The sequence below is a fragment of the Xenopus laevis genome, chromosome 9_10L, assembly GCF_017654675.1.
Source record: "Xenopus laevis strain J_2021 chromosome 9_10L, Xenopus_laevis_v10.1, whole genome shotgun sequence".
Taxonomy (NCBI): Eukaryota; Metazoa; Chordata; class Amphibia; order Anura; family Pipidae; genus Xenopus; species Xenopus laevis.
Window position 1 is genome coordinate 794,483 of NC_054387.1, and position 23,639 is coordinate 818,121.

At 40.6% G+C, this 23,639-nt stretch overlaps 3 protein-coding genes across 7 annotated transcripts in view; 2 read left to right on the forward strand and 1 right to left on the reverse strand.

Moving 5' to 3' along the window:
* The window catches only part of LOC108701751 (zinc finger protein 385C), a 76,773-nt gene that overhangs the window by 42,169 nt on the left and 10,965 nt on the right, over window positions 1-23,639 (forward strand). Inside the window, exon 1 of one of the 4 annotated variants that reach the window (XM_041575963.1) lies at window positions 4,229-4,476. The exons of the other annotated variants lie outside the window; for them this stretch is intronic. Coding sequence (XP_041431897.1) covers window positions 4,467-4,476 — 10 coding nt within the window. The 5' untranslated portion in view covers window positions 4,229-4,466. Of the gene's footprint in view, window positions 1-4,228; window positions 4,477-23,639 lie in introns of those variants that run through there. 4 annotated transcript variants of the gene reach the window in all.
* The window catches only part of nkiras2.L (NFKB inhibitor interacting Ras like 2 L homeolog), a 30,232-nt gene continuing 18,335 nt past the window's right edge, over window positions 11,743-23,639 (reverse strand). Inside the window, 1 exon segment of the mRNA NM_001096356.1 lies at window positions 11,743-11,895. Coding sequence (NP_001089825.1) covers window positions 11,833-11,895 — 63 coding nt within the window. The 3' untranslated portion in view covers window positions 11,743-11,832.
* Window positions 13,033-22,157, forward strand: znf385c.L (zinc finger protein 385C L homeolog). 2 transcript variants are annotated; one of them, XM_018234684.2, is made up of 3 exons: window positions 13,033-13,344; window positions 16,143-16,759; window positions 18,484-22,157. In XM_018234684.2, exons 2-3 carry the CDS (start codon window positions 16,190-16,192, stop codon window positions 20,032-20,034), a joined length of 2,121 nt encoding a protein of 706 aa, XP_018090173.1. In that variant the 5' UTR covers window positions 13,033-13,344; window positions 16,143-16,189; the 3' UTR covers window positions 20,035-22,157. The 2 variants fall into 2 exon arrangements, with proteins under 2 accessions (XP_018090173.1, XP_018090172.1); XM_018234683.2 differs by lacking the exon at window positions 13,033-13,344 and adding an exon at window positions 13,440-13,545.

The window sequence follows — 23,639 nt, forward strand, 5'->3', positions numbered from 1 at the left end:
TGCAAGAGAAGATACAGGAGAAGATGCAGTAGTAGATCAGGAGTAGATGCAGTAGTAGATGCAGGAGTAGAGGCAAGAGAGGATACAGGAGTAGATGCAGGAGTAGATGCAAGAGAAGATACAGGAGAAGATGCAGTAGTAGATCAGGAGTAGATGCAGTAGTAGATGCAGTAGTAGATGCAGGAGTAGAGGCAAGAGAAGATACAGGAGAAGATGCAGTAGTAGATGCAGGAGTAGATGCAGGAGTAGATGTTATCATTAGCTCGAGAGGAGCTGCTCTACAGTGGCTGAAGTCACCAGAGTATAAAACCCATTATGGTTCATGATTGAGCTTTAATTGTATTTAATGATCTGTAATGTCCATTGTTCTTCAGTGAATGGGATCCTTTGAGAAGAAGCGATGCATATAATGGGATGAGCAGGACATTTCTTGCAAGGTGACCCCATTGAATTGTGTAGGGACGGCTGCGTGTGCAAACAATTCTTATTGAAATGAGGCTCAATCTCAAGTCAATTTCCAGGGGGTTCCTTGATGCCAAGTGACTGCTCAGCACCTGGGGGCACATCCTCTAGTCCCAGATTTGCAAGTAAGATTCGACCAGAAAGCTGATGTTTCCTCACATTGCCCCCCCCTCCCTTCAGTGAAGCCGGCACAGGGGATAAAGACTCATTTTGTGTAGCATTAACAGGCAGGGAAGCTATTAGACACGGACATGTGCATATGAATAGCAGCTGCACTGAACTACTACTCCCATCATTCTTAGAGAACCATTTACATAACTTCCAGCAAGTAGACAAACCTGTACATCGCAAGCTCTTTACAGTCTCTAGTAGTATTAGGTCAAAGGCAACTGGACATTTAGGGGAATTTATCATGAAAAAAATACTCACATTTGTCATGATTTATTAAACCTCAAGGATGGAAAAAATCCGACATCTCAGACCTGCCGAGGTTGTATATAAGTCAATGGGAGAAGTCCTGAAGATCTGCTCTGGGTTTCATTCAAAAATCTGAAGATTTTGTTGTTTTGTGGCAAAAATATGAAAAGAATCGGATTTTTCGGATGGAAAATCCGAAACATTTGTACGATTTGAATTAAGGACAATTTTCACGTTTTTTTCTGGAATTTTTCAGCAAAGTGGATTAATAAATAAGGGTTAATAACCCGTGCAGATTTGGTTGGAGTATATTTTAGAAAATAATGAGATAAATTTGGATTTTGATAAATAACCCCCTTTACCTTGAAAATATTTCATCACTTCTTCAGTTTAACTGGGTAGGGAGTGGTAGGAAATTCTCCGGCATTTAAACCTTTGAGGGTAAGCTGTTTGGAACAGTTTTTGTTTCTCTAATAGGAGGGTCATTCTTTATTAAAGTGTAGCTACAGAATTTGCCAAAAGAGCTCACATTCATGTTGGTGAACTTTGCGTTGAACTGTCTGCACATATGCCCCTACATTGGGATTATTTCTACAGCTCAAGAATCCCTGTGCCAAATATTGGTGGTACCCATGATCACCCCCATGAGTGCCTGGCTGCAGTCAATGTGCCGTGTGTTGTATTGTTCACTCAGTGAGTGTGAGTGTGAGTGTGAGTCCGTACAATGTCCATACACTGAACTTGAATATTATAAACATGTTGTTGGTGTAGAGTTGAGTTCACTCTCATATGAAGTTGTCTCCACTCGAGTGCGCCGGGAGCATCTGTGAAATGTATTGGCTGCGACATCTGCCTTCATTTTGCACCATTAAAATCACTCATTTTGCCCATTTCTGAGTTCTTTCAAGCGTTGCACCCGAAAGCTCTAACAGGAGCAATGGTAAAAGAGACGAATGCTTCACAGATGTGCCAATGATTTGCTGAATGTATAACAATTCATATATATATAAGTCAGATCATTTCATCAGTTCACTTGTGCGTGAGTCGCCATACTGCTGACTCGCTGCAAAAATGACACAGGGTTATTTATCAAAATTCACATTTTTCCGATTATTTTATTAAAAAAGTCTGACCGAACTAGAATCCACAATTTTACCTTATTTATTCCTAAAAAGCACAATTTAATCGGATTGGGGAAAAATTGTGAAACGTATGATTTTTTTTGAGCTTTTTCCCGAAAAGTCAGAATTTTTCTGATATTTTCCCAAAAACCCACAAAATACTCAGATTTTCAGGCTAATTCCAGAGTAGACCACATAAACTTCCAAATAGTATACGGACCTCTCCCACTGACTTATATACAGCTATGGGACCTGTTATCCAGAATGCTCGGGACCTGAGGTTTTCTGGATAACGGATCTTTCCGTAATTTGGGTTTTCATGCCTTAAATCTACTAGAAATTCATTTAAACATTAAATAAACCCAATAGGCTGGTTTTGCCTCCAATAAGGATTAATTATATCTTAGTTGGGATCAAGTACAAGTTACTGTTTTATTATTACACAGAAAAAGGAAATCAGTTTTAAAAATTTTGATTATTTAATGATAATGGAGTCTATGGGAAATGGCCTTTCCATAATTTGGAGCTTTCTAGATAATGGGTTTCCGGATAACTGATCTTTCCGTTATTTGGATCTTCATTCCTTAAGTCTACTAGAAATTAATTTAAACATGAAATAAACCCAATAGGCTGGTTTTGCTTCCAATAAGGATTAATTATATCTTAGTTGGGATCAAGTACAAGCGACTGTTTTATTATTACACAGAAAAAGGAAATCAGTTTTAAAAAATTGGATTATTTGGATAAAATGGAGTCTATGGCAGACAGCCATTCCGTAATTTGGAGCATTCTGGATTCCGGGTTTCTGGATAAGGGATCCTATACCTTGTACAACCTCTCAGATGGATGATTTTCATTTTCAGACTTTTTGCAGCCTCGGGGTATAATAAATCTTTTTCTTTTTTTTTAGTTTTTTCTTCCACTAGAAATTTGGATTTTATAGTAAAAAATACTGAAATGTTTTGAGTTTTTAGGCATTGGGACTTTAATAAACAACCCCCAGAGTCGAAGCAAAATCGTGTCCCCGGGAGGGTCCTGCCTCTTTATAAAGCAACAAAAAAAGCTGATGGAAAACATTTGATTGAATGAAAATAAAATCTTAGCAATGACTTTGTATCTCCCTCTTCCATTGGACACGGCTGGGAGAGAGAGATAAGGAAAACAGGCGCATCCCTAATATTTCCTGCATTTTATATCAGGAGCCAAACTTGACAACCACAATTCTGTATTGTTTAAAGCTTTGGTTTCTTCCAAATAAATCAATATTATCCTCTGTTTCTCGTTCAGCATCACTAAAGCTACAGCCACGTCTCTCTATTCTATAAAAGAGTTTTAGATGGATTTCCCGGAGCAGACAAAGAATTTAATGAATACCCCCCATTGCTCTTTTGGTGCGTCTCTTGCTATTCCAGGCAGGACCCTCTTTCTTTTAGCTGCAGAACAGTGTGGAAACTTGAGGGTTAATTCGGGAACAAAGGGCCCCGGCAGCTCACAGGTAAATTGATGATCAGGTTCTGAAAATATTTCTATTTATTGAAATAAATTGGGAGGTTGTACAGGGGACTGGTGGGCAGTGGTTTGCTGTTTTTTAATATTGTGTAGCCCTGCCGGGAATTAGTCCAGGGGCAAACGCACTAAAATCAGGGCAAATCTTTGGCTATAATAAGGCAAAGTACAGGGTTAAAGGTCAAGTTGGCCCAGAGAAGGGCAGACACCCATGAACTCCCACATTAGCAGGAGACAAATAAATACCACGAGCCCTAGAAGTTATTGGAAGCCACTAAAGTTCACATAGATTCATAGACGACAAACACAAAAGAACTATAAGTGGTCATACAGCATGCTAACAGTGAGACTAAGGACATTCGGTTTAAAAGCTTGCAATCTAACTACTCTGATTTCCTTATGGAAGTGCAAAAGAACATTTAAAGATACAGGATGAATAAAAGTTGCATTACCTTTAGGAAAGCCGTTGTTGTGCTTGGGGCAAGATCCAGTGGGATCCCAATGACGGAATGATGGCAGGGCTGGGAATGATAAGAGGGAGAAGTGGCCTCAGTATGAGAGAAGATGAGGAGTGCCTTGTGACTTGTCTCTCTCTCTTCCTCGACACCCCCCATCAGACCTCCCATCAGATTTGTATGTTAATACAGTATCTTTTGGTTTGCAGAGCTCTCAGCTGGGAGAGGCTACACTGGCTAATTTCTCCATCTGCGCTTGGTGATTGGGTTAAAGGAAGGGCCAGTGGCTGCGGAGAGAGTGCAGCTTGTTTACCTCCTCTAGGCACAGATCAGTAGAGCATTAAGCTTTTAATTGAGGTATAAGTCTATCATTTGGGAAGGTGAACGAATTGGAGGCCAGTCGCCTCTCCATCAGAAGCAGCTCCAAGGATCCGGGAACAAATGCAGTCGCTCTGCTAAATCACGTAGCGATTTCGGGAGACGAGACAACGAGCCGTAATCAAGAATGCTTTTGGGTAAGTGAACCCAACTTTGCTGTTTTCGCTGTCTTTCCAGCCTTTGGGTTTGGATGTGCGGAATGAAGCCGGCTTGTTACGAGGGTGACGTATAGGCTCGTAGGCTCGCTGCTGGTCTGGAGATCTTGAAGGTTGGAGGAAAAGGAAAGCGAGAAACGCACGACATTGTGGCTGTAGCTAAAAACCCGGCTTAGGTTTATACATACGTATCTGGGTTTGGTGGCTCTTGTGATTGTAAGATGTATTTAGAGACATATTGGAGCAATGAGCAGGGACTAGAGATTGGGGAACGCATGACCTTGCTGCATCTTTTGGATGATGAGTGGGGTACGGAGGGTTTTGTGGAAGGACAGAATTGAAATGACTTGTGGTTTGCTTAATCTGAAGAGAAGAGATTGGATGCAGAGGTACGTCTCCCTGGGTAGTGCTATGTCCTCAAAATGCCCCTCAATTAAGACAAGGTGAACAGCAAGTACCATGGGGGACCACTAAAATGGGGCTTTACGTCTCTGCATTAAAAGTGTATTTATTGGGGTAAAGGTACATTGGCATTCTAAGCTACATTGGTACCTTCCACATCTCATATAGAAAGGATGGATCTCTATGTCAGCGGCTGTGTTACACATATACACACACATATATATATATAGTGACTAGCAAGGTGTGTACGTGTGTCAGGTTTCTTATAAAGGAAGGGGAGTTGTGTACCCTCAGTTGTTTCACATGCCCCTGGTTATTTCTCAACACATTAAATCTTCATATTAGGGTGAAAGGGGGATCTTTTCAAGGGCACATTGGGGTAAGGCATTTCATTATAAGTAGCGTTAGCCTTAGTTGTCTTGTGTATGCAAAGATCGATCATTTTAATTAAGGGGAATTGAGGGAAGCTGCTCTGGGCCAGAAGAGCTTGCACTTTGATGGTATGGCGGTGTTTGCCAGTGATGGTGGATAGAGTGAGAAGTCATTATTCAAGGGCAGACATGGAAACCAGTGTAGAATTTATTTCTTGTCAATCCTGTCGCTGCCCAAGGTGGAGGCTGGGGATTGTCTTACATATAACAATGGGAATGTGTATCTTCTTCTTAGTTGTCATTAGTAATTACCATGTGCCGTGAGTACGAGGCTATTTAAAGTTTCTTTACAGGCTTTTTCCTACCACTGTTGAACCTTCATATTTTTAAGCTCTTTATATATTAGATTTTGTTTTTAAAAGTTATGAAACACGTGTGTTAGTTGCATTGGAATTGTATTATTATAACTAATAACTAAATACATGTCTGACCTTTGTAAGGCTCATTGTCCTGTAGGCCATAGACATGTTCCCCTCTAGCCGGATGATGATTCATATTATTTTGTTAAGACAGGGATATCTGATTAGACAAGATCCTTCCCTCTAGCTCTCATCATGTTCAGCAAAAAACACCTAGTGATGCACCAACCTACAGCTTTCAGTGGTGTCACGTTCATACATCCAACTTGCTTGTTGCATTCACTCTGTAATATCATTTCTATTTCCAGTGTCCAGTAGACTTGGGAAGTCCATATGTCCCACTGTAAAACCATTCACTTGACAATTTAAACCTTCCAGCCTGCCTGGTAATTGATCCATTCTTTGGGCCTATAGTCCACACAACCAGAACTGCAGCTCCTCTTAACTTTATTATCTGCTGGTCACCAGGAGCCCATCAACAGGCACAATATCATCTATTCAATCACCTATTTGACTTATTTCTACAGATATACCATGACCTGGATGAATGGGAATCTTCACAAACATACTGAAACAAACCCTTGACCTGGTCCATATGCCAAATTAGCCTCCCAATTTGAAACTGGCCAAAATACCTGACCAAATCTGGTCATGAGCTTTTATGGTATCTACCTAGACAGGCTATAGAAAAGTGTCCTTCATTTAAAAAGTGAATTTCCAGACTGGCCACTGGGCCGTAGCTCCTCCTGACTTCTTGGACTGGGATTATGTGTTGGATTCATTCAGAGAGTTACCTGCCAATAATGCTGTCATTGGGCGTGTAGAAAACACAGATTTACTACTGTGATTGGGTGGTTTGTAAAGGAGGGTCTTCTTTCTCCCTTCCCACCATCTTACTCTTTTTGGATGAGTTGATGATGATGATGATGATGATGTCACTTCTGGTTTTATGATGCGGCTGGGGGTAGTGGATCAGGTTGAGGATAAGATTTTTTTAAGGTTGAATTAGGAAGGGGTTCTACTGGATCCTGGTGTGGACTGTGGGTCATTGAGTGGGCTACAGGATAGTCCACCCAATTAGACCTGCGTAGGCCTCTACTGTATCGTGTCATTGTAAGCTAAGCCAATGGAATTCTCACACAATCAAATACATATATACATATATATATATATATATATATTCAGGCTTTTGTGTATAATTCTCTTCCACTCCTGTTCTGCTCTGTGTGTGCCCAGCTGTACCCCTATGTGTAGTGTCTGTGCCCCCAACTGTTTTGAAACGCTTTGGGTAGCCCTCGCTATTGCCTCTGGTCACGACTTTAACCCCTTATTTCCACAGCAGCAGCAGCACAAATGACAATGTATCAGCCGAGGGAATATGAAACTGCTGTGAACACTCCGTACACATTTTCCAATTTTATTTTTAGCAGATTTTATTATGATTTTTCCGCAGCTGTTTAGCCCGGGGGCCTCCAAATTTTCCTAGAAACATGGTCACCCTCAGTAATTAAAGGGCAAGGCGCTTCGCTGCATTTTAAATGTTTGCTTGTAATTAATATTCATTCTATAAAGTCCCCATTAAAATTATAATTCACATGGAATGGCAGCTGAATGCAAGACTTGTGGGCAAAGACTCCATTCTGTCACATTGGATCAAACAGCTTCTGTATATTCATGGAATAACTGCAGTGGCCTTTATACCTTCAGTTATTATTCTACTGAAATCATCTGATACTTTGATAAATCTTGATTATTTATAAAAAACCAGCATATATAGACCAAACCAGAGTATTCTCAAGCGGTGTTTTGTGAAAGGTCCCAGTTTTGGACATGTAGAATCCCATGTAGAATCCCACGTAGAAGTTCCATGGAGAATCCCATGTAGAAGTCCCATGGAGAATACCATGTAGAAGTCCCATGGAGTATCCCATGAAGAAGTCCCATGTAGAAGTCCCATGTAGAATCCCATGTAGAAGTTCCATGGAGAATCCCATGTAGAAGTCCCATGTAGAATCCCATGTAGAAGTCCCATGGAGAATACCATGTAGAATCCCATGTAGAAGTCCCATGTAGAATCCCATGTAGAAGTCCCATGTAGAAGTCCCATGGAGAATACCATGTAGAAGTCCCATGGAGAATCCCTTGTAGAAGTCCCATGTAGAATCCAGGTGCCAGTTTTGGACATGGCTGTAAATAATGACAGTTTAATGATGACGTAGGAGCTGAGGATGAAATCCTGAGTAAGTTGGAAGGTGGAATCCACCAGGAAACGTTGGACGTTGTGTGAGTTTTGTCTAAATGGCACCAGACGAAACAAGCCCTTAAATGTTAATTTTTAATTAAAAAAAGGCAATTCCACCCTGTCACTAAATTAATCATGGAAACAAATGAGCAACACAATGTATAGTCTGATGATTTAGTGAGTTTCAGATATTTCAGGAGCAGCATTGTAGAATCAATTTCCTTTTTGGGGCACAAGGCTTAAAGGAAACCCAGAGATCCAGTATCTGATATAATTAGGTTTATCTTAAAGTAACGGTTGAATAGGAGACAAATGGATTGAGCACAGTTGTTAAAGTCTCAGAACAAAACAAAGGAGGCCACAATATATTTCCAGATGACGTTTTAACCACAACAAGACAGAGGCCCATTATAGACACAGTTGTGGGGAATTAGAGCCAAGTGAACCCCCAGTTGGATTAATGTGCAAATTCACATAAGTGTGGGGTTTTTGGTTGAGCCCCCTGAAGCCCAGTTAGTAAATATGGGCCAATGTGAGCGTAATGCTGTTTATTCCACTGTTTATTCCACTGCTATTGACGTGGTAACGTTCCTCTTTGCTGTGTTTCAATGAAGTCCAACTGGGGGGTTTGTGACAATTTCATGGAATGTTCATTGGCAGTGTCTGTAAACAAATGAGTTTTGTGCTCCGCTGATTTGTGACATGAGCGTTTCTCCCGTGATCACGTGTTTTATTTGCCTTTAACCCTTTCTATGTCTAGACCCCGTAACCAACGTTGGCCCCACCAGACAAGAGCAGGCGTAGACTAAAGCATAAAGCTCACACTCGTTTCATGCTCCAGCAGCTCCTGCACTATTCCTTGGCTCCTGATCCTAATTACATTGCAAAGAAACTGTCACATTTCCCTTAGTCTCTTTATTAACTGCTTCTTGGGCACATGGATAGGAGAGGGGTGAATAGTAATGTGGGGGTGGGCGTCTGTTCTTCTATGGCCAAACATATGCGCACAAACCCATGCCAGTCACATGATCACTATTACTCAGTTATTAGTTGTATTATTAGGAGCCATATAATAACAATATTGACCAATACAGACACAGCATTAATTATACACAGGTATTAAATCAGTAGCAAATCACTGGCCGGCACTGGATATTCACATAATTAGCAGAGAAATGAAACTGCATTTCAGTAAATGATTGTGACTCAACACTACACAACAAGGAAACAAAACACACACACACACACACTGTTGTTTCCTTGGGTTAAAGTAAAGCAGAAATATTTAATTTGCATTATTATGATTATTATCTGGGAAATGGAATGTACAGAGAACACATAGAGGTCAATGCTGAAAGCCTGGATTCTCATGTCAGTCAATTGTGATCATGGAAAAGACTCGTTATCACCCTGTGCCCCCCCCCCCGGGCCTTATTTCATTTTATTCCTATTTTTTCCCTTTCCCCAAATTGAACTTTTTAGTTCATTGATTATTCCAACAGCACGAAAAAAATATTTATTGTAAAAAACATGAAAAACTCTAATACAATAATTTGTTAATTTGTAAAAGCGGGCAAGATCATGTAAAAGTCCCATGTAGAAGTCTCATATAAAAGCCTCTTATAGAAGTCTCATGTAGAATCCCATGTGGAACCCCGTATAGAAGTCTCATGTAGCAGCCACATATAGAAGTCCCATGTAGAAGTCCCATGTGGAACCCCATGTAGAAGTCTCATGTAGAAGCCTCTTATAGAAGTCTCATGTAGAATCCCATGTAGAAGTCCCATGTAAAATCCCATGTGGAACCCCATATAGAAGTCTCATGTAGCAGCCACATATAGAAGTCCCATGTGGAACCCCATGTAGAAGTCTCATGTAGAAGCCTCTTATAGAAGTCTCATGTAGAAGTCTCATGTAGAATCCCATGTGGAACCCCATATAGAAGTCTCATGTAGCAGCCACATATAGAAGTCCCATGTGGAACCCCATGTAGAAGTCTCATGTAGAAGCCTCTTATAGAAGTCTCATGTAGAAGTCCCATGTAGAATCCCATGTAGAAGTCCCATGTGGAACCCCATGTAGAAGTCTCATGTAGAAGTCTCATGTAGAAGCCTCTTATAGAAGTCTCATGTAGAAGTCCCATGTAGAATCCCATGTAGAAGTCTCATGTAGAAGTCCCATGTAGAATCCCATGTGTAACCCCAAATAGAAGTCTCATGTAGAAGCCTTATATAGAAGTCCCATGTAGAAGTCTCATGTAGAAGTCCCATGTGGAACCCTATGTAGAATCCCATGTAGAATCCCATGTAGAAGTCCCATGGGGCAGGTCCGGACTGAGAATTAAACTAGGCCCTGGCATTTCAGGTACACAGAGGCCCAATCAGCCTCTACCAGCCCACTAAATAGTGACTTTCTATGGGACCTCATAGCAGCCCCTCTGGCATTTGCCACAACCCACAGATTGCCAGTCCGGGCCTGCCATGGGGGGGATTGTTTATCCCCAAATCCCTAAGCAAAATGTGTAAGGATACATATTACAGCTTATTTGTGGCTTGTAAATAATAGCTATTTGTGTGTGTACATTTATATAAATATACTTTCTACTCTTGTGATTTGTTTTGCCTTTTTGATGTACCAGACCCCCCTTTGTCCCACAAATCTCCGCAGTGCCTGACAGTTGTGCTTTTTCCTGGAGCGAATGTCACAGCTGATGTGGGATCTCAGGAACGTGAACATAATTCATTGTGAATTCCTCCCGTAATAACAACAACCAAAATTCTGCCGCATCACCCGACTTCAATTCTCTGTCTCCCCAACTTACAGCTTTACTGGTGACCTGGGAAGGGAAGAAGAGCTTGCACTCTATTTTACATGTTGTGCATCAGGATAGGAAGATAAAATGGGTCTCTACGTCACTACATTTTATTCTTCTTATCGTCATCTCCTTCTTAATTTGGATTTCATTAGCGCGCAGCTAAAGGTTATTGCAAATGTCATTATTTCTCCCCGGGCCGTTGGAGACAAAATCCTTCTCGCCATATTGGGGTCAAACTCTGCATTAAAAAAAAATAGCTTGGAGCAAACTGGTTTCTCCTCCTCACTGGGTCCTATGGGGGTCGCTCGCACATGCCCAAAATACATCATTAATGCGCCAATGTCATCTTTTTCTACTGTTGGACTAAAAGAGGGTTATTAATGGGGTTTGTTTAGAAATAGAATGACAGTGAATATGAAGAACTAAAAGGAGGAAGAATAAAAAGAAATACTATGGAAAATGTAGGAGATATTATTATCAGTAAGTCTAAGGGGTTGGTGTGGTCAGTCCAGAAGGAACCCAGACCATAACAATTCTAAAACATGTCAATAAAATGGCGTCTTAATCAGTATTGGCTAAATGTGATTCGGGTAACTTGTGTTGGTGCAGCGATGGGCACAGCTATGGTTCCTCATATATTTCATATCCAGGTGAAAAGACAGACAATCCAATAAATGATAGTTTTGGGAATTCTGCTTCTGAGAGGGTGGGTTGTTGAGCCCACAGAACGGAGCTCTCAGTGTTGCCTGTGGCTCTTGGCTTGGCAGAGAGTGGGAGCCACATGTTTCCACTAGTGAAAAATATCCAATATGTGTCGGAGTTCATTTGTTTCCTTCAAGCTGGGACGTCCCATTGTATTCTAATCAAAGGGAATGTTCATAGACACATTCAATGGGGACGTCCATCGTTCTATTGAGCTCTGCACTCTACGTGTCAATAGTCTTTTATAGAGTCACACACCGAATAAATCAAATAAAAAATAGCATGTTACAGACATTGTTTTCAGGGCTCTTTTCAAATGTTTTCCTTTTTTATTTGTTACCGTTAGTCCAGAATTGAAGTGTAAAGTTGTGGCAACAGTGTGGCGGCTCAGTGATCGGGGTGCAGATTCCAATTGGCCGATCCATGAGTTGGTCCATTTCTCAGTAGGATCTATGGGGAATATAAGTGTAACTATTGTATCAATTCTAACAGCTGCCTTTAATGAAACTCAGGGATTCTGCTCAGCAGGGACAAACACATGGATCAGTTACAGGGTCGCTGACCCCCCTTGCCAGAGCTGCTTCGCAAACACATAAGAAGGGGGAACAACTGAAAACAAGGGAATGAAAAAGTGTTGGAAGGTGAACGACCCCATAGTTACTATGTAAACGGTTTCCCCTATTGTCAATACTTTTGTAATATGTTTCATTATGAAGCTCTAGCAATATTCAGAATTAAAGTTCTTATAGGCAGGGGATCTATTATATGGAAGCTGGGGTTTTGGTTATTGTAATAATAAAATATTTGAAGGTTTCTTAAGCGAATAAAAACATGAAACACGTGAATTATTTTGCTGCTGGAATGGATTTCGGTAGCTCATTTGCCACGAAGGTGCTGTTTTATTATTAGAGGATTGCCTACACAAGGCTTTCTGTATAATGGATTTCTGTATAATAGACCCAATAAGAAATGAAGAAGAGATAGTGGAAGGAGTCAATCACTTATACAATTATACGAGTTTGGCAAAAAATAAGAGACTTTATCTGCTCAAAGTTGACAATAAACTTGGTTCTCTGTCTTTTTCTTTGGGAAATTCTAACCCAAACATGATCCAGAACTTCATTTTCTATTTTTCTATTTGTTTAGAACTTTCCACATCCATAAAAGATATTTTAGTCCAATTAAATCAGCGATGGTTGGAAGGGGTTATAAGAAGTAGAACAGAAGAACCCCCCATTTATTGATATCCTACAGTAGTTACCGGTCTCTTGACTTTGATCGAGTCTAAAGCTCAAATCTTGGAGCTTTTACACATTTAACTCTTATTTTTTGGGTTGTCTCAATGGCTCTTGACGTTCCTGTATTTACTTATTCGTTTCCACCTTCAACTTTGTAAATCCACCAAGCGACGTTTGCTTTTATGTTGGTTAATTGATTTAAAATTGACTTTATTTGTTCGTCACCCCTGTATAATGGAGTTATTGTGTATATACTTATATATTTCTTACATTCTTTTTGTGTGTCATGTGCATCTCTTTCATTTTATTGTGGTTGACATAATCTGTTGAAAATGAAAATGTGTGTTTTTGGAACACCCAATAAAAATGATGCACAGATTGGCGGCACAGATTGGTGGCATGCACAATGTTGTGTTGTTGTTGTTGTTACACACAGAGTGTGAGTAAGTTTGAGCAGAATGTGCCAGTAGGGGGCAGTGTTGTTGCTGCATTGTGTCACACACACACACACACATTCCCAGACACACACACACACACACACACAGGCTGCATCATGGCTGCTCCCAGGTCTCCGGGTGTCTTTGCTGCTGCTGCTGCCGCCTACGAGGCTTTGTTTGTGCAGCGCTGATGGGAATTGCCTTGGGCCGGGGATACATTTTGGGTGAGGAGAGTGTAACGAAGCCTTTGATTGGGGGGGGGGGAATTAGCAGCAGGAAAGTGCCTGGGAGGGTATGGGGAGGGGGGGGCAGCTCTTTGTGAGTCTCAGCAGCACAAAAGAGGCAAAAGAGAGGGGGGGGGGGAGGCAGGAGATTCTGGTGCAGCCTGAAAAGTTCATGTAAAAGCTCCATGAAGCTGATTGAGGGTATGTATGAACCCCACCCGCGCCTCTGCACCCTCTTTCTTGCTTTATTAGGGCACCAGCACCCTCCTCTTTTAACCCTCGCCTGCCCTCTTTCATTTCAGCTGCTCCTCAACTCATTGTCTCCTTCCTCCTCCTCCTCCTCCTCCTCGTCATTCTGTCTCTCGTCTCATCCACAGAGCGTGCAGACAAAAGTTTGTGTATGTCGCCGAATAATAAATGTCTTCCTTCACACGGAAACATTAGGGATCAGCCAAACTGCACAACTACAGCTCCCAGCGTCAGCTGCAGCACGAGAGAGAGAGACAGTAGCGCAGGGTGTTGCAGTTCAGCTTCACCTTATCATACATTGATACACGAGACACGCAGCAAACAAAACAAACAATTCATTCCATCGAAAGGAATTTTTATGAAAATATCACTTATTGTATCCAAATTTCAATAGATATTTATATTTATATTTATACACACACACACGCACACGCCTAAAGTGTAAAACACACAATTGTGCCACAGTTATTGAAATCCTCATAATTTAGGAGAAAGTCATTTAAAAAAATGAAAATGGAATTAACAACCATGGAAATCGGGGTAAAACTGACATTTGTTACCACTGTGAATACAAATATATATTTTGGTTGTGTGTAAAACAGCATCTAACTTTATACAGGTGTGGGACCTGTTATCTGGAATGCTCTGGACCAGGGGTTTTCGGTAATTTGGGTCACCATGGCTTAAATCTGCAAAAAAAATGTTTTAAATATGAACTAATCCCAATAGGCTGGTTTTGCCTCCAATTAGGATTAATTATATCTTAGTTGGGATCAAGTACAAGCGACTGTTTTATTATTACACAGAAAATTTTGATTATTTAATGATAATGGAGTCTATGGGAAATGGCCTTTCCATAATTTGGAGCTTTCTAGATAATGGGTTTCCGGATAACTGATCTTTCCGTTATTTGGATCTTCATACCTTAAGTCTATTAGAAAATCATATAAACATAAAATAAAGCCAATAGGCTGGTTTTGCCTCCAATAAGGATTAATTATATCTTAGTTGGGATCAAGTACAGGTATGGGACCTGTTATCCAGAATGCTCAGGGACCTGGGTTTTTTCAGATAAGAGATCTTTCTGTAATGTGGATCTTCATACCTTAAGTCTACTAGAAAATCTTGTAAACATGAAATAAACCCAATAGGCTGGTTTTTGCCTCCAATAAGGATTAATTATATCTTAGTTGGGATCAAGTACAAGCGACTGTTTTATTATTACACAGAAAAAGCAAATCAATGTGGAACTATTTGGACAAAATAGAGTCTATGGGAGACAGCCATCCCGTATTTCAGAGCTTTCCAGATAACGGATCCCATACCCGTATATTTATATATATTTCCTTGTTTTTATCTCATTCCACATTAGGCCCATGAGCACATGTTAAATGCAGGGGTTCCAATGACATTTCCATGTGTTTCATGTGTTTCTAAACTTCAATTTTATGAGCAAAGTGCAAAATCCAGGTGCAAATTGACACATTTTTTATAATCCAACATTTTGGGGTCATTACAAGTTACATGATTCCAGTGTCCATTTTGCTTATGGGCTTTGTATACTTTATTGTGTAACGTCATGTTTTTGAAGTGGTGCAGAAATGTTCCCTCACCCCATGATCATAAAAACTCTTTGAGTCAGTTGGGGAGATGGTTTCTCACTTGGGAGCTGCCGGGTAGAATATCTTGAGTATTGAAATTATTGGACAAGGGTAACAGTCATCAACAAACCTGCAGCCCTTTAAACAGGTTGTCCATGACGGTCTAGTAACCTATAGCAACCAATCAGATTCCTGCTTTCAAACCAGTGGCTGCTAAGAATTAGCAGATCTCATGCAAATTTTTCAATGACATTAATACCATGTAAACCTTGGAATGGCTGCTGGTTGCGTCTAGTGAAGGCAGCAATACCGAGCAGATTCCATGTAAGAAGAGGGGGGACAACCCTTACATTACATTTAGAAGACCAAGAAAGTCTACAATATGTGTGTTTCTTTTTTTTTCTTCTACTCTAAACATTTTTTGAAGAAAACAAAGGAATTCTCTTTATGGGTAATGGTACTCGAGGTGATTTTGAGCATTGAGTCGCCCGAATGTTGTTCTGTGAGGCACAAAGCGCTCAAATTGTCCTTTCCATTGGGAATCATGTTAAAGCATCTGGTGTTGTCAAGTGGCTCCTATCACTCTAAAATACAGAATTTCACTGCGCTGCTCAAAAACTCTACATTTGACGACATTGGGTCCCTTTGGGGGATTCCCATTCACAGCAATTGAGGGTAAGTTTCAGCACTTTGTCCTCCACGTACGGAGCTGTAGAATCCTCCAAACTGCCTGTGTGCCATTACCCTTTAGCAGACCTCCATGAGCAGAATATGTTTGGAGCTGATTTAAATGAAAATTCTGCCCACTTCAATTAGATGACATTAGAGAGCGGGTAGGTAATAACAGCTTAAACTCTTATTTTTATGCCAAAAATTTCCATCGCAACCTGTCATGAAAAGTCTGCCATGATCCCTGATATCTTTCCCCCTGTCTGTTTCATCCACCAGTACGACCCTGAAGCTCTAATAGACCTCCCTTCTCAGTTTAATGCAGCATGGAAAGTCTCAGCCCTCCCATAATGTTTGATTTCAGCACGGGCAGCGGCGGAACCATAGTCACCCCTGGGAAGAAGCCAGCAGGGGAGACATCTAACTCAAATAAAAAATGTAAGAGGTACTTCAATGAGCACTGGAAAGAAGAGTTCACATGGCTTGAATTTGACTATGAGCGCAAGCTAATGTTCTGCATAGAGTGCCGACAGGCCTTGGTAAAGAACAAACATGGCAAAGCTGAGAATGCCTTCACCGTTGGCACAGATAACTTTCAGCGTCATGCTCTTCTGCGTCACGTGACCTCTGGTGCCCATAGACAAGCGCTAGCAGTCAACAGTGAGCAACTTGCAATGGAATTACAGTTTCATCAAGAGATGAAATCAGTCATTAAAGCTGAAATGGACCCGTCCAAGATAGCAATCTTGACCAGCGTCTACTCCATGGCTAAGGAGGGGATCTTCAGTGGGAAACTGGCTTCTCTGTTGGAGCTGCAGAAGTTCAATCTTTGCGAGGCATTGCTGTCTTCTGAGCAAAATGAGTATTACCACCCAAGCAGTGTGAGAGAAATGCAGGTGTGTACTCTCAGCACACAAGTCACTGCCCAACTGCACAACTCATCAGGTTTGCTTTAGCAATTCCCAACCAGGGAATGGAAACCCTATCACCCGACACAAAGGGGAAAGACCAAAGAAGATGCAGAACCACAATGCCATGCATTATTGTGCAATTTGTTGGGTAAGGGCATCCACAGAGCCCAAAAACAATGCACCAAACACCACAGTCTGGCCTCCTGTAGGGGGATTTTGGTGCTGTGTTTTTAGGCTACTTATAAAAACAAGGTTCTGTATTAGCTATGGTCTCTTATGCCCCCCTCTACTTTTCCATTAACCAACTGGGACAGGATTCTGGGGATAAGTATGTTTATCAACTGAGAATTTAGCACTATTTGTCTCCACTATCACTACTACAAAATGCACAATGATTCTCACAGATTCCATTTTCTATAAAGTATGTTTTTATTTTCTCTTGTAAACAGTTACATTTTGCGAGATCATAAAGCACCTTATGTTTGTCTAAAAGACGCTTAGTAGGGCTTGACATGGATAGGCTTGGTTCTGTAAGATCTGTAGCCTTAACTTCCCTAGCTCTTTGGTATCCAGAAAAAAGAAAGGTCACCTGGGCCAACTTTAGTTCATGGAGACACTGGGTGGTTGATTAGACTAGACATGAAGTCTAACATCCTAGGCATTTGTCTGCTTTCTTGACATGTAGCCTACAAGCCTGACTAAGCCATGTGCTGTGTGTCCCCATTGACATGTACACACCTTTCCTGATGAGGGTTCTTCTACCACATGGGGCATTTTGAAAGGCTCTGCTCATCTTTGAGCAAAAGTCAAAGAGATTTGATGAGCAAGAGAAAAGGTCACTGGATCTTGGATATTTGACCTTGGAAAAGCTACAGTGTGTAATTAGTCATTGCCCTGTCTAAGGTGGCACAGAACTGAAACTTCATGGAGCAAAAATGCTTCTTTGGAATGAAATGAGATTGTACAGATGCCACAAGGCATTCAGACAGAGATTTGCATGCACGTTCACTGAAATGAACAGAGTCGGAGCTCGGAGGCTCTACTCTTGCATAAACTAGGTCAAGCAGAATTCTCATTTGATACTGTAAAGACTAATGTACCACCACTAAATCAGAGACAGAACTTGCCCCTCTTTGATCTTAGAGCAAATTGTTTTCAAAGCCTCACCTCAGTACATCCAGTACCCAGTAGATGTGATCTCCACATTGGCAGCTACAGGTTTGTATTTTGAGGTCTGGGCAAATATGTAACAGGTCTACTATTTGTGGTTGGGTCAAGTTATGGCCTGGGATCTACATTCATTCCTACTTCTGCTCCCCCTGTTTTACAGTCTTTTTACAAATACTTGACATATGATAGCATCTTGCTAGATTAGGGAAGGTTCTGCAAACCCCTAAATAAGTAATGGATATGGGGCAACCCTAAAACAACAAAAGAAATATGACTTTTTCAGGAAACAGCCAAGCTTGGCTTTAGAATACTATCATTGCTATTAGTTAGAATCTTCTTTTTCTATCAGGCAGAATAGTTTAGCTTTACCCAAGGTTTTTGCTTTCTGGATACCAAAGTGCCATTTTTTTTAGAATATTTAACTCTTTGCTCACTTCCCCTGTGGAAACACATTTACTGTGTGTTTGATCATATACCTTTGTGTGACTTTCACATGAAGCAGTAAAGGTTTGATGGAATCTTGTGTTTAATTAATTCAGGCAGCCATTGTTAAAGTTCTCCATCATGAAGATCGGCAAAGATTGAAAGAATCCCCTTTCATCGGACTGGTGATTGATGAGACGGTGGATATAGTAGAACACAGAAACCTAGTGATATTTACAACTTCGGTATCTCCGTGTGATGGACAGCTCCACATCACATTCCTGGGAAGGGTTGAGTTGCGTTCGGGAGAAGCCAACTGTGTAAAAGACAAAGTGTTGGAAGTATTGAACGACTTTGAGGTTCCATTAAAAAAGGTTGCTTGGCTTAGTTCTGATGGCTCCTCTTTGATGATTGATAGGGTCAGTGGCATTGGAGAAAAATTACGATCCATTTGTCCATTGCTGACAGAACTTCACTGCGTCTTTCACAGAAAGGCATTGCTTCCAGCTGAAAATTTTCTAAGCATTGAGTATGCAAGTAAATATGAAAGTATTATGGACGCAGTGTATAGACTATATGGGAAGAAGAATGGGGAGAACCATACCTTCCAGGAATTGCAAAACGTCCTTCAGTTCTGTAGTATAGACCTAAACACTGCAGATACCGTTCACTGGACATCTATTCTACCTGCTGTTGAAACCATTGACTCATCATGGCCTACATTAGTTCTTTTACTTGAAAGTGAATCTACAACATCCCCCATAGCTAATGGACTATGCACAGAACTGAAAAAATTCTGGTTTGTGGCATTCACCAAGGTGTTGTTGGACATATTGCCAATCTTCCAAAAATTAAACCAGTTCTTCCAGATTGAGGAGCTGGACATGTCAATGGTGAAGCCCATAGTCTCAGCATCTCAGGCAACGTTATTGGCCCAAAAGTCCACAAGTGGTCAGAACTTTCAGGAATTTCTTAATGAACTAAATGAGCATCCTGGTGAGGACAATGAGAGCAGGTTCTATTACAAAGGAGTGGAGTTAGCAGACTGCTCCAAATCAAAGCTGAAAAGCTTTGAGCTACTTAAAGAGGCCTGCCTTGAAAATGTATGCAGGAGCCTTCAGGACAGGTTTCCTGGCAATGTGCTCAAGGTTGTAAGTTCATTTTCTGTTGTTTTCAACCCAAAATGTTACCCTTCCTCACTGGATGACATAGGAACATATGGAGAAGAGGAGCTGCGTCACCTTTTGCAGAGTTTCTCTCACATGTTGGTTGCTGAAAGAGCTTCCAATGACTTTGCTCTCTTTAAACGTATTGTCTTCAGCCTCAGTCACTTGACCTTTCGGGATATTTGTGTCAAGTTGATTCACACCAGCTCTGAGATGCATGAGCTTTTTCCTGATTTCACAGTTCTAGCTGCAATTGCTTTGGTCCTTCCACTGGGATCTGCTCTCTATGAAAAAATTAAGCGGGCAGAGGACCTCTGGAAACAAAGCCACCGGCAAGGGAGGGTAGACGGAGGCCTCAGTGACATTCTAAAGATCAGCCTCGATGGACCAGCTCTTAATGAATTTGATTTTGCCAGAGCCATTGACTTCTTTGAAGACATGAGGCCAACGGAACCATTTGCTGCTGAAGAGAAGTGGGACATGGTGCATCTAAAGAAGTAGCCCACCGAGAGATTCCATTTAAATGGTTTGGCAGATACAGGGTGATCATAAACAGCATTTTACTCAACCTAGGAACAAACTACCCAAAAACAGAAACTGGAAAAATACTTCACTGGTTTTATGTAAAACCCATAGTAAGACTATGTTAATGTTCCACATTCAATGACCACTTGAGAACTCTAAGCACTGCGTATCTTGTCGGCGCTATATAATTAAATGATGATGATGAACTCCAAACTGATATGTAGAGTAGAATATAGACTTTGTTAGTACTTCAGTCCTGTGTCAATTTTGCATTTTTCTTTATACATGATGTCATATCACTTAACTTTGATTTTTTTTTAATGTATGAATGCATTTTCCTGAGATTTTAATAATTTTTACATGAAGCTTAATCTTTAAAAAATGCTACAGCCAAATACCAAACAAAATCAAACTCTAATATCTGTAACAATATTTAAACATTGTTCCATTAAATTGTCATCTAAAAATGTGTTTCATTCTGCTTTCTGGTGCAGAGTGATGGGGAGCATTGGCCCTCGGCGCATAAACATACAAGTCTAAGTAGCGGCTTTGGACCTTTAATTAAAATTGACTGCCGCTCTTGTAGTAGAACCAATAGTAGAGCTCAACAGCAGCACAGAGCTCTAACACCCTTCTAAATCATTAATAGAAGTTCTGGCCCATTTTGTTCCAATTTCAACACCATTGTTTTCTTTTTACTGAATGGTAACCATTGTTAGTGTTCTGTAAAAATATAGGTGGTCCCCATTGGTTGGTTTAAAACTAGGCTGTACAACTGGAGGCACTGGGCTTTTACTGAGTTTCTCCAAAGTGCTTGAGACAGACCCAACTCTAACACTTTGCTAAAAAGTTACATTTGTCTGGTTTAGTCCGTTCTTTTTGGTCAGTAAAGTGATTTCTCTTTTGCATTGCTGCATTTTTTCCTTTTTTTCTAAAACCGTAAAACCCGATGAAGGCAGTTTTATTCCAGTAGATTTTGTAACATTAGTCCAGTGTGTTGGGAATCATCTTTGGCCTTTAATTTAATCAAGGCAAAGACAAGTGCCATATTTGCCACCATACTTTCCAAAGGCACCTTGTAGTTTGGAGCCCATAATATGCCATAGCCAGACATCTTTTCTCATGATACAGACAGTGGGACATGTAAATCTCTGTGTTATTTATTAGTCTTAAAAACCCTTGGACATTTGCAGAAAGATAGTAATAGAACACTTTCCTTAGAGAGTAGGGATAACTGTGCATCTCAGTGGTATCAAGGTTATATGATATGTTTATAGGCAATGAATGTCCATGGAAGTCAGATTTATGCCATTAGATCTGGTTTAGTACGAGTACGATCCACACTGAGAGTATTTACTATGAGGAAGGAAACAGTTCAACAAAATTCATGTATTTTATGTAGAAAGAAAATCAAACTCTAAGGGAAATGGCACATGAGAAGATTGGTCAACTGCAGTAATAATTTTTTTTAATTATTAAAATTAAAGAAACCCAAGAAGAAACCCAGGCTGGTGCTGTTATTTTTAGAAGTGGGGTGCCAGTCGGGGGTAGCAGGTAAGCAGTGGGTGCCGGCTAACATACATATATATATAACATATAGCCACCATGCTGGTGCTTTGGCCCAACCAGGCCCGGACTGGCAATATGTGGGTTCTGGCAAATGTCATAGACTATTTAGTGGGCCGGCAGGGGGCTGATTGGATCTCTGCATACCCAAAATGCCAGGCCCTATTTTGAATGCCAGTCCAGACCTGGGCCCAACACACATTAGGAGAATCTTCCATATTGCTTTCCTTAGCCAAGGCTCCAAGTCTCCATAGCTTTATTTTTATTTCTGTGCCAAGTTTATACTTGGGGTTCCTGTGCTCCAGATCAGATTTCATTTATTTCAGCTATAAATATTGCGCTGTATAGAGTGTTTTCTATAAAAAAAAGGTAGCCAAATTCTCCGAGATGTAAATGTAAATGAGAATGGCAGTCTAAAGAGTTCAGCTAAAAATGCTGCTTATTTTCCAAAGGGCAATTCCACTGCCTTCACATTGTGGCTGTTTGTTGCATGCGCGTAACTCTTTTATTACCATAATAAAAATATATATTTCACAAGAGAAATCATCATTGGAATGCGAGACTGTGGGTCCGATTCAATCCATTTTGGAGGGATCTGGGGTCTATAAAGGACACAAGGACAGCTGAGAAGAGACACAATGTTATGATCTCATTGACTTTTATAAATGTTTTACTTTAAGGGGGTTATTTACTAAAATCTGATTTTATCTCAATGTTTTCATAGGAAAAAAGCTCCACTAACTCCCATACTCGATTAATCATGTCGGGGAAAAAAACATAATAAAATCTAACGAAAACCCAAATGGTACGATTTTTTCTGACTTTCCTCCCGAATCACTTGATCTCTTTCAAAATTTTGCCTGAAAAACCCCTAAACCCAGTGCAAACCACAATATCTTCAAATTGGGGATAGGGACATCTCCCATTGACTTATACATGACATGAGTTTTTATTGCAGCATTGGGGTATAATAAATTTTGAAAAATTTTAGTTTTTGCCCAAAAAGGCCCACCAGTACAAATGGGCTTAGTAACTAGGGATGGGCGAATTAGACCTATTTCATTTCGCCAAAAATTCAAAAATCATATCAGACTTTGTCAGCACCACACAATGCCTGATTCACATCCTTAATGGACTATTTAAATACATAGGGGCTTAATTGCACAATGGCAACCAATCAGGTTTTGGCTTTCATTTTCTTAATTGCTCAAAACATAAACCACCCTAACCACCCTAAATCAGTGGTGTAGCCTCAGCCCACCCCATGGCAAGAGAAGCTGCTGGTGGACCATCCTGTGATCTACTGGACACCAACTCAACATCTACGTATTGACCTCCCACGCCATAAAATGCTGCCACCGTGACAAGAATGAAAGGAGAAATAATTGCAAATATCAGAAATTCATCATTTATTGTAAATTTACAGTCTAGATTATTGATACATATACAGTCTAGAAAAAGAGACTGTGCTGTGCAGATTCCAAGTAGATTTTTGTATTTTGAAGGCCATGAATGAGTGAATATGGGCAGATTCCTGCGCCGCACTGCTGCAAACTGCCATTTGTCATGGTCAATCAGGGTCATTATTTTTCACCTGTAGTTGAAACTTTTTTTAATGTTCATTATCCATTACCATAGTGCTGATTAGGTTCTGCAAGGTGGTTCAGTTTTAAAGCGTCCATACACCGGCGGATCCCATAGAGGATCTAATTGCCCTACGGACCACATGAGGGGCCAAACATCATGGACAACTTTCTTTGGTTCTCGTCCACCAGGAAAGTGAACTTTCACTCGAGCTCTGCTTCGTTTTCCTTATCTGCTGACACTGTGCACTGGTACAATTAAGGAAAGATCCATTATCTGGAGTACTCTGGATAGCAGATCTCATATGTATATTGATATGTGTGATTTATAAAGAAAATGCAGTGATCTCCATCAATCAGTGGCCTCTAACTGCAATGGGAAGAACTTTAAATAGTCTGCAACTTGCTAGATAATTGCCCAAACTTGCCCCC